This window comes from Suricata suricatta, chromosome 11 (assembly GCF_006229205.1).
Source record: "Suricata suricatta isolate VVHF042 chromosome 11, meerkat_22Aug2017_6uvM2_HiC, whole genome shotgun sequence".
Lineage (NCBI taxonomy): Eukaryota > Metazoa > Chordata > Mammalia > Carnivora > Herpestidae > Suricata > Suricata suricatta.
Genome location: NC_043710.1, coordinates 36,399,100 through 36,410,738, shown reverse-complemented (window position 1 = coordinate 36,410,738; position 11,639 = coordinate 36,399,100). Strand labels below are relative to the sequence as shown.

The window sequence follows — 11,639 nt, the reverse complement described above, 5'->3', positions numbered from 1 at the left end:
CCATTAGGTCTCTCTTGTTTTCCTGTTAGACCTATGAGTGCAAACATATGGTTTCTGTCCTTCTCATGTGTGTGTGTGTTTTTGTTTGTTTGTTTGTTTGTTTGTTTTACAAACTGAAGGTTTGTGGCAACCCTGTGTTGAAAAAGTTCATTGGTGCCATTTTCTCAACATTTGCTTATTTTAGGTCTCATTTTTTTAATTTACTTAAAAAGTTGTTTTAAATGTTTATTTGTTTTTGAGAGAGAGAGACAGAATGTGACTGAGGGATGGGCATAGAGAGAGGGAGACACAGAATCTGAAGCAGGTTCCAGGCTCTGAGCTAGTTGTCAGCACAGAGCCCGATATGGGGCTCAAACCCATGGACTGTGAGATCATGACTTGAGCTGAAATTGGACGCTCAACTGAATGAGCCACCCAGGTGCCCCTCATATCTCATTTTTTTGGAGACATGAATTTTTTGGTTTCCCACTGTATATATGAATTGTTTACACAATACTGCAGTCTGTTAAGTGTACAATAGCATTGTGTCTAAAACAACAATGTACATACCTTAATTAAAAAATACTTCATTGCTAAAAGATGCCAGCCATCATCTGAGGCTTTAGCAAATTGCAGTCTTCTTGCTGGGGAGGGTCTTGCTTCTGGACAGCTGAGAGCTGATTGCTGAAGGTTGGGATGGCTATGGTAATTTGTTAAAATAAGACAGTGAAGTTTGCCATATTGATTTGATTCTTCCTTTCACAAACAATTTCTCTGTAGGGTGAGATGCTTTTTGATGAACTAGATCTCTTTACTACTATCTAGTTGATCAAGCCGAATTTTCCTAAATGGGTGGCAGTTTAAAAAATTTTTATTCAATGTTTATTTTTGAGAGAAAGAGAGAGAAAAAATGCAAGTGGGGGAGGGGCAGAGAAAGAGGGAGACAGAATCTGAAGCAGGCTTCAGGTTCAGAGCTGTCAGCACAGAGCCCAACACAGGCCTCATACCCATGAACTGTGAGATCATGACCTGAGCTGATCTGGCTTCATTGAGTGAGCCAATCAAAGGCCCCAATGGGTGGCTGTTTTTAACAGGAGTATCAATTAAGGTGAATCTAACTTAAGTGTTAGAGAAATCCTCCTCCTTCCCCAACCCTCTCTCGCCTTGCACGCACATATTTTTTTGCCCTGGAGCAAAAGAATTTCTAGGGGATTATAGATTCAAAATAATGCCATGGCCATTCGGTAGAGAGATATATATAGTGGGCTAATAAATACTTCACAATGCATTCTCTGTCAGTCTTTCTTCATAGAAAAAATGTATTTTTGGAGATTTTGAGAATTACTTGTTTCTAGGGCATTATTTCTCTTCTTACTATTACCAAACTAATATCCTCAGTCACCAGCAACTTTAATCCATAAATCTTGTCTTCCCGCAGGGTGCTTTATGATCACGAGAAAGCATGGCTATTGTTAGGGATAGTTGTCACTTACCATTAGTTTTACTTTTTCTTTCTTTTTTCGTATCCCAAATGCAAGTTCAGATACTAGATTTTCCCTTATGTGCTTTAAAGAATGTTTTTTCAAGAAACCCAGATAGGCTGCCTTTTTATTTATTTCTCAAGATTCAGTAGGATTAATTACAGAAGAAGAAAAAAGAGGGAATCTACGTGATAGAAAATCTTCCATCTTATCATATAGGGATTTTCACATATGCTTAATTTAAGTTGAGTACTTTTTCATATTGTCTTCAGTAGTTCATTTGTCTGGGCCAACAGTTAGAATAATGTGTTGAACCTCCATGTGTAGATACTACTCTGCTCTGTTGTGAAGGGATATTAATAAAGCTATTCAGAATGTAACAATGGGAAAAATCTTGCATGTGAAACAATACTGAGGTTCTGTGGTGCTGAAGTTTGTGACACATATTTTAAGCTTTCTGGGCAGTGATAGCCAGGGAGGACCAGATGAGTTTTCTGGAAGAGATTCCCGTAATAGCGGTATGACTTTGGATCATTCACTGGACTTTTGGGTCTGATTTTTCTATATATAAAATAAGAGTGTTAGCCTATTTCTAATGTCTCAGCCAGTTACATAGTTATAGGAATCCCTGAGCTGTGAATATAATGGTAGAACTTGAGTAGAGAAGAAAGGGCATTCCACGTGAAAGAGCAGCTTGAATAAAGCCAGTTTCAAGATTTAACTTGTAGTTTTAAATAACTGGGTGTGAGAATTTAATGAATCCCTGTTGTCATAGTATATTGTAGATTTGGGGAGACCATTGCACATGAATGGGATATGAAAATCCAAATCTAAACATAAAAGAGAACCTTTGCTTCATTCACTAAACTTATTACGGAAGACTGTTTACTTTACCCTCATCTATTGCTTTGTCATTCATGTACTTTCATTTTGACTCTCCGTAGGGTCAGTATTGGAAGCCATCAGAACCTCCTAACCCTGTCAATGAGAGGTACACACTTTGCCAAAATTGGGCTCGGTTTTCCTATTTTTACAAGGAGCAGCCTTTAGATTTGATTAGGTAAGTTCCGTATGCACTGTCAAACTGATTAAAACTTGATGATGTGATTTTTATTCACAATGGTATCATATCCTATTCTTTTCACCACTGTTTCACCCACTACATGTTACATCTTCCCAGTTTTGTATCCACTCTAACGCTTAGTCATTTATTTGTGAGCACAATGCTATGGGAATGTGCTTAACCACCATGCGGAGGTAGCTCAGTAGTTCAGAGGTTGGGCCTTGGTGTTTAGGGTGGGCTGGGTTCAGATCCAAGTTGGTCAAATTATTTAACCTTGTGAGGCTCATCAGTAAAATGAGAATAACAATGGTACTTTCCTTATGGGGCTATTTAATAATAAAATGAGCTAATGTATAGTTTTTTAGCCCAGGGGATAGCACTTAGTGCTTAATACATATAAGCTTTGTTTTGTTTTGTTTTTCTCTGAGTCCAGGAATTTAGAAGATAGCAGAAAGGTTGTGTATGGATGTCTGTGTGTGTGCGTATGTAGATCTCAGAGATCTGGGAAGGCATTTGTCCTGTGACCTCAATTCTTTAGACACTTTCATTGGATAAGCAGGAAGACTGCAGTGGCAGGTTCCTGCTTTGCACCGTAACAATACCACCTACATACAGGATGTTAGGAGATTCCTGCTATGATTTCAATAAAGGAACCATCAGATTAGACCCCTGGTTGTTACAGACCTTGTGTTTCACTCAATGATTTACGTTTGTAGTACTATATTTGTCCAGCATCCCAGTATCCCTTTTTATGAGACTGATTTGGGTGCATATATCCAAACAGGTGAAAAGTTATCCCAATTGGTTTGTTTAAGGGGAATAAGAGGGGGAATTTTTAAGAATAAATGAAAGGGGCACCTGGGTGGTGGCTTAGTTGGTTAAGTGTCCGACTTTGGCTCAGGTCATGATCTCGCGGTTCGTTGGGTGGGTTCAAGCCCCGCAGTGGGCTCTGTACTGACAGCCTGGAGCCTGGAGCCTGTCTTCAGAGTCTGTGTCTTGCTCTCTCTCTGTGCCTCCCCTGCTCATCTCTGTCTATCTCTGTCCCTCAAAAATGAATAAATGTTAAAAAATTTTTAAAAAAGAATAAATGAAAGGCAGATAGCATATATAAGCTGGTACTTTCAGTAAATCATTGAACTCTTTGTTCAATGGAGGTTTTAATTATTTTGAATAATGGTCATTTAATTTTTTAAATGACAAAAGTAGCACATTTATCAAAAATTCCAATAATAAGGAGATATGCAAAGTTATTTTTTAAGTTTATTTTGAGATGTCTCTCAAAATTGGTTTGTTTGCACATAAGTGTGAGCACAAGCAGGGTACATTCAGAGAGAGAGAGGGTGAGAGAGAAGCCCAAGCAGGCTCTGCACTGCCAGCCCGGAGCCCATTGCAGGGCTCAAGCCCACGAACCGTGAGATCATGACCTGAACCAGAACCAAGAGTTGGATACTCAACTGACTGAGCCACCCAGGCGCCCCGAGATGTGCAAAGTTTTAAGTGAAATTCTACTTCTATCAAACTTTGCAGAAGTGACCGCTCTTGATTTGATATATCCGTTCAGTTCTATTTTTATGCGCATGCATAATAAAATGCATACACAATCATATTTTTTCCTTAGAAAAAACAGTGACATCTTGAGTTACCTTTTTGCTGCAGTTTTCTTTGTGCACTAAATAAGGTATTATTGGTACTCCTCCTATGAATACACACAGATCTATCTCATGCTTTTTAAGAGAACACAGAGTCCCATAGTATAAATTTTGCATAATTCATTTATCTGGTTTTCTACTGCAAAACAGGCTGTCCCAGATTTTTCACTATTACAAATGTGTTGCTAAGAACATTTGCAGACATTGTGCCCTTGGAGGATGTTTTTGTAGCATATTTTCAAAGAAGCAAAGTTATCTAAATGAAGGTTTACATAATTTACATTGTTGAAAATATATTGAAAATATGTATTCATTTAACATTAAAAAACTACCAACAGGTGTTTCTGCTATGAGTACTCCCCAAAGGTTTGTATTTATAACCCTAGATGCACACAAATGCATTACATCTTAGATCAGTGCCTGTGTATCTGTAATACTTCATAGCCCTTGCTAATTTCCTTTAAAAACAAAGTGGAGGGTCAGGTATATAATCAGATGACAGAGTCTAGATGAAATTTAAGAACTTTTAAGTTTTGCATTTTCTTACTATATCATTTATAGCAAGTTATACTCCCTTTTCCATTTCAACAGTTAAATTATTTTTTAAATAAATGTACATTGTAAACAAAATTTAATGTAAAGAATCAATAACTTGGGTAAAAAGTCTTTGAAAAGACAAAAAAGAGAAAACTCTCTGTTATCAAAATGGTAGCAACTACAGAAAACAACTGCAATTATTATTCCTAGGGTTTCTTTTCAGTGGTTATCTAAGATAATATTCTTTCTCTAGGAACAGACAATGAAGTATTTAGGGGTAAGGACCATGTCATATTTGACCAACTTACTTTCAAGTGGCCTATAAAAAGATATCTGTAGGGGCGCCTGGGTGGCTCAGTCAGTTAAGCCTCCGACTTTGGCTCAGGTCAGATCTCATATTCGTGGGTTTGAGCCCCGCGTCGGGCTCTGTGCTGACAGCTAGCTCAGAGCCTGGAGCCTACTTCTGGTTCTGTATCTCCTTCTCTCTCTGCCCCTCCCCCTCTCATGCTCTGTCTCTCTCTGTATCAAAAATAAATAAAACATTAAAAAAATTTTTAAAAAGATATCTGTATCTATATATCTATTTATAGACAGAAGATTATAACATATTTATGTATGGCCAATCAGTACATCAAAAGATGCATAACATCTGTATTGACTAGAGGAATATATCTGTATCTATAACCATATTTCTATATACCTATATCATCTAAAGATAGAGATGTAGATATAGATGTATAGATAGACATATATCTTTTATGTATTCTATATGTCTGGAGTGAGAGCTGTATGGAGAGAAGCTGCAAATGGGACATTATTGACAATAAAAGAATTAGTATATGGAAGTTATTTGAATTATTCTTGCAACTTTTCTATATATTTGAAATTATTTCCAAATGAAAACTTTAGTAAAAGGAGATTCCAGAAGTAGATCCACACATATATGGTCAATTGGTTTTCAATAAAAGTGCAAGGTTATTCACTAACAAATAATGTTAGAACAAATGGAGATCCATATGCAAAATATGAATCTTGATCCTTTCCTATATAGAAGTTTAAGCTAACTTGAAATGGATCAGGGAACTTAGTGTAAGGGCTAAAAATAACAAAACTTCTAGAAGAATATTTAGGAGAAAATGTATATGGCCTGAGATTAGGCATTGACATGAAAAGTCCAATTTAAAAATACATAAATTTGATTTAATTAAAATTTAAAATGAAGGCTCTCTAAAAGACACTGTTCTAAAAATAGAAAGACAAACCACAGACCAGAGAAAATACTTGCAACATACATGTCAGTAAAGGACATCTAGAATATTGAAGGAACTCTTAGAATTCAATAATGAGACAAAATCATTAAAAATGGACAAAAGATTATAATAGACACTGCACCAAAGAAAGATATTTATGGGTGGCCAATTAGTACATCAAAAGATGCCTAGCATCTGTATTCACTAGAGGAATAAGAGTTCAAATGTTTGCCATTCAGATACCACTACACCAACCACTATAATAGCTAAACTTTAAAAGATTGACAACAATAAAAGCTGACAGGGATATGGAGCAACTTGAACTCTCAAAGTACTGCTAGAATGCAAAATGGAGTAGCAACTGTACAAAACAATTTTGACACTTTCTTGTCACGTTAAATACACACTTTCTGTATGACCCAGCAGTTAGTTCCACTACTAAGTGTTTGCCCAGGACAAATGAAGCATATATGTCCACAGAAACACCACTGTTTGAATGTTTATAGCAGATTAATGCATGATAAGAAAAAACTGGAAATAACCCAGAGGTCCATCAATTGGTAAATGGATAAACAAATTACCATGTATTCATACAATGGATTTTTTTTCACTGAGAGAAATGACAGATACGTGCGACATCAGAGGATGTATCTTAAAAGCCTTATGCTAAGAAAATGAAGCAGGCCATGAAAGGCTGCATAGTCTTATGTCTCCATTTATAAAACATTATTCTGGAAGAGGTAATACTATAGAGACCTAAATTAGAGAAATGGTTTCCCAGATCTGGAGTTTGGGGAAGGGGTTAACTGCAAAGGACCATAAGGGAACTTTTTGAGATGATGGAAATGCTCTATATGTTGACTGTGGTGGTGATTACCTGAGGGCATGTGTCTTGAACTTACCAGAGTATACACTTAGGTGTATTTTATTATATATGAGTTACACCCCAATCAATTTGATTAAAAAACAAAAAGAAAAAAAAAAAAACACCACTCCTTAAAGGATTAACTTTCCGGGATTGAGAATGAGATGGGGTTTGGTGGATTCCTCCTTGGAGAAATGAGCACCATTGGCCTGAAGGAGCTGCAGTCCTTACACAGTGCCCTGGGGATGGTGTTGAATGCTCTTCTCTAAAGATAATCCCAGTATAGGCGAGACACGTCTGGGGAACTCCCCAGGATGCCGGAAAGGAAATGACTCGGGAGACAGGGCCAAGACCTGCAGTCTTGCAGGTAGGAAGCCGGCAGGTGAATAGGGGATTCCTCCATGAACACAATGTGATCTTGCTTATACTGTGTACCCATCAGCAAGCTGCAGTTCTCAGCTGCAGCACACCTTTCAATAATCTGCTTCACGAAGTTGAGGCTGGAATTCTAAATATCACAAGTTTGCTTTCGCACTTGGCTCACTGGGACACTGCCAGCAAGAAGCGCTGGAGGAGGAAAAAAGATTTGTTTCTGTTGTTTTTGGTGGGCTTCCCGTTTGCTTCCTGTGAGCGAGTGCTTCCCCAACAACGCTTCTAGTCCTGGATGTGACAGTGCCTTCCTGCGGCTGCGGCTGCATGCCGCTTACAGTTTTCCCAACACTTGCAGATCCAACCCCATCTGACCTGCTCTGAGATCCCAGCACCAGCCTGCCAGGACCTCCTTCTCAGAGACCTGGGTCCCAGCCCCACAGGACTCCTCCTGTGACTTTAGAGATACCAACAGCAGCTATGAACACTCTTTTCCGGGATGACACTCAGCACCGTGGAGCACCAGGTTGTTTATGATAACTTTGGTCATCCAAACTGTGATCCAGTTTCACAACGCTGTAGTTTGTATGTCTTCTTCCTTGCTTCCAATGAGTCCCTCCTCAGTTTTTATATGAATTTTAATTATCCAGCTACAAATGTTGTTCAGTTTCTCCACTGTTTTTACCCTGCTTATTAATAAACAATCTGTGGGAAGTTCTGCTACTTGTTAAAATTTCTCCCTAGACATAGCATATAGAATGGTTCCCACCTGAACCAATAGTCACTGTTTTGGTTGCCACATGAGTTGCCGACTGTAGCACTTCTTCCTCATTTAAACTTTGTCCCTCAGCATCCTTTTACCCAAGTTCCATCAGGATTCCTGGGAGCTGAATATTATGTATTTATAACATTCCTCCTTCTCCCTTCCTAAAACTCTACCCCTCTCACTTCACACATAAGATTTATTTTAGTTTTTCAGTTTTAGTTAAAACCCAGGGAAGTGGCACTCTATCTCTGATCCCACTTCTTGCCCTGTTTCCTTATTCATTATCCTTTATAGCTGGCCAACTTTACTGTTTTCTGGTTTATCTTTAAAAGAAGCAGATATATGAATTTTCTGAACTTTCGCTTTCAGTTTTAAGTGGCATTCTATATAGACTCTTCAGCAATTTGCTATTTTCACTTGACAATATAGCCTGAAATCAATCCATATGCATTCATTGAGACATCCTCATCCATTTTCAGCTTTATGGTACACCATTATGTGTACTTGGACATTTAGGGAGTGTCCCTGGATTTCATAATTACAAAGTGCTTCCATGAACAATGTACCTGGGTATTTTTGTATTGTTGAGAGTGTATTTTCAGGGTAAATCCATATGTATGGGTTGCAGGGTAAGTACGTATGCAATTGTGTTAAATATCCCCAAATTTCCCTTTACTGGGACTGGATCATTTAGAATTCCCACCAACAGTGTGTGACAAGTGCAGAATGCACAATCAAGTTTTCTAATTCTTGCTAGCTGGTCGGTGAGAAATGGTGTTTTAGTGTAGCTTTAATCTGTACTTCCCTTATTATGTACACAATTGAACATCTTTTTGTATGTTAAAGGACATTTTTGTAGCTTTTTAAATGAATAGCATATTCATATCTTTTGTTCATTTTCTCTTATAGGATTTTTGCCTTCTTTCTCAAGGTTTTTAAGTTTTTTATATATTGAGATTTTATAACCCTGTATCTGTAATATGCATTCTTAGTATTTTCTCCAAGTTTGCCGCTTGCATTTTGACTTTGCTTACGGAATTTTTAAAATTTGTTTGTTTGGTTCTTGCTATGTAGAAGGATTTTCTTATTTTTGCATGAAGTCAAGTTTATCAAAATTTTTATTACATAGGAGTTTTAGTGACAATGCCTTTCTGCATACAAGTTATAGAGAATTTCACCTACATTTTTTTACTTGAATAGTTTCAATTTTAATGTTTAGATTCCTGATCCATTTAAACTTTTTTCTTACATATTGTGTGAGTATATCTAATTTTTATCTACTTGTCCCAACATTATTTATTAAGAGGTTTATTGATGTCACAGTAATTTGAGGTACAATCTATATCTTCAAGTTTTTTTTTTTTTAATAATGTGTTATTTTTGAGAGACAGAGCATGAGAGGGGCAGAGAGAGAGGGGGACAGAGGGCCTGAAGCATGCTCTGTGCTGATGGCAGTAGGCTCGATCTCTCAAATTGTGAGATTTTGAGACTTGAGCCAAAGTCCAAAGCTCAACCGAGTCACCCAGGTGCCCCGAATCTTTAAGTTTTTCTTTTTTAAAAAAGTTTTTTTAAATTTTTTATGTTTTTTATTTATTTTTGAGAGACAGAGAGAGATAGCACTTAGCAGGGGAGGGTCAGAGAGAGGGAGACACAGAATCTGAAGCAGGCTCCAGGCTCTGAGCTGTCAGCACAGAGCCTGATGCAGCACTCGAACCCACAAACCATGAGATCATGACCTGAGCCAAAGCCGGACACTTAACCAACTGAGCCACCCAGGCGTCCCTAAAAAGTTTTTTTTTTTTAAATAATATATTTTGAGAAAGAGAGAGAGAGAGGTAGAGAGGGGCAGAGAGAGGGAGAGAGAGAATCCCAAGTAGCCTGTATTGTCAGTGTGGAGCCCGACTTGGGGCTCAACCTCACAAATGATGAGATCATGACCTAAGCCAAAATCAAGCATCTGACTTCGGCTCAGGTCATGATCTCACAATTTGTGAGTTTGAGCCCCGTGTCAGGCTCTGTGCTGAAAATTCCGAGCCTGGAGCCTGCTTTGGATTCTGTCTCCCTCTCTCTGCTGCTCCTCAAAAAAAGATTTGTCTCTCTCTCAAAAAATAAATAAACATTAAAAAAAAAGTTGGATGCTTAACCTACTGAACCATTCAGGCACCCTGTTACTATCTTCATCTTATGCTAGATTTCTATATGCAGTTGAATTTACTTCTGAATGTTCTGTTTTATGCCTTTGATCTAGCTAGCTACTCATGCATCAGACCCAGGCTGTTTTAATTATGGTGCTTTCGTTGTAGTATGTTTGACTATCCAGTGTGTTTTAGTATGTTTGGGCCGGTAAACCTCATCATAGCGTTTACTCTCGGTGTTTCTTTGTACATTCTGCATGTTTATTTCTCCATATAAACCTATTACCAACTTGTCCACTGCTTTACTAAAAAAAAAAAAGATTATTGATATTGATAAGGAATTTAATTTATAATGTAATTAAGGCTGGCCTCATAGTTTGATTATAATTATTCTAATCAAGGAAAAGCCATGTGAAGGAAAAGATAGTCTTCGTTTAAATATACTTTTGGGGTTTTCAAGAGTGTTATAGACTTTTCCTTGTCTACATAAGAAACTTTCCTAAATATAATCCTAAGTATTTTATTTTATTTTGCTTTATAAGTTATGTATTCTCTTAAAATCTGTCATATAACTTATTATTTATATATTGAATGCTATAATTTTTGCATCATAATTTTATATTCTGATGCCTTAATGAATTTTTCATTGAACTAGTTTTATCATTGACTCTTTAAGGTTATCCAGATGTATTTCCATGTCATTTTTTTTTTTTTTGAAAGAGAGAGACAGAGAGAGAGAGCATATGTGAGAGTGGGCAGAGGGGAGGGAGAGAGAGAATCTTAAGTAGGTTCCCCTCAGGTCTGTCTTGGAGCCTCACTCTGGCTTGATCTCAGGACGTTGAGATCATGACCAGAGCCAAAATCAGGACGTGGACACTTAACTGATTGAGCCACCCAGGGGCCCCACCATGTCATTTATAAATAGAAATAGTTTACTTTTTCTTTACTAATTCTTATGTCTCCAGTTATTTTCTTTCATTCAGTTGCGTTGGCTAGTAATTCCAGAACATCTTTTTTTTTTGTTTACTTATCTATTTTTTTTGAAATTTTATTTTATTTTATTTTTTTTACTTTATAAAGTTTCATATTTTTTTAACATATGCAATTATTTTTCATCATTTACAATACAGTAGTTACAATGACACTCCAAACAGAAAAGCAAAGTAAAAAATCAAAACACCAACTTCTGTTTCATGTAATTAGACTCATACAGAAATTAGAAGCTTAAGTAACAACTAGTTAATCACCTAATTTCACAGCTATCTGAAGTGGCAATCGTTATATAGCAGCTTATCTATGATACATTCAAGATACATGGTACAATATATTACTTGTTCATAGGCTACAACACAGCCTGCTTAATACCTTTCCTTAAATTCCACCTCTATACTACAGTATACTTGAGGTCCATGCAAAAAAGTAGCTACCATTTATATAGGAAATGGATGATTAAGTCTTTGGTGTTGTAAAAGCAACTTCATTTAAACATAACCACCCCCACCACCAAAAAAAGAAGAGGAAAAAAAAAAGGTAAAGAAAATAATA

The 11,639-nt window shown here is 37.1% G+C and overlaps 1 protein-coding gene across 1 annotated transcript in view; it reads left to right on the top strand.

The window, feature by feature from the left end:
* The window catches only part of ANO5 (anoctamin 5), a 101,561-nt gene that overhangs the window by 52,600 nt on the left and 37,322 nt on the right, over nt 1-11,639 (top strand). The window contains exon 9 of the mRNA XM_029915295.1: nt 2,405-2,520. Coding sequence (XP_029771155.1) covers nt 2,405-2,520 — 116 coding nt within the window. The remainder of the gene's footprint in view (nt 1-2,404; nt 2,521-11,639) is intronic.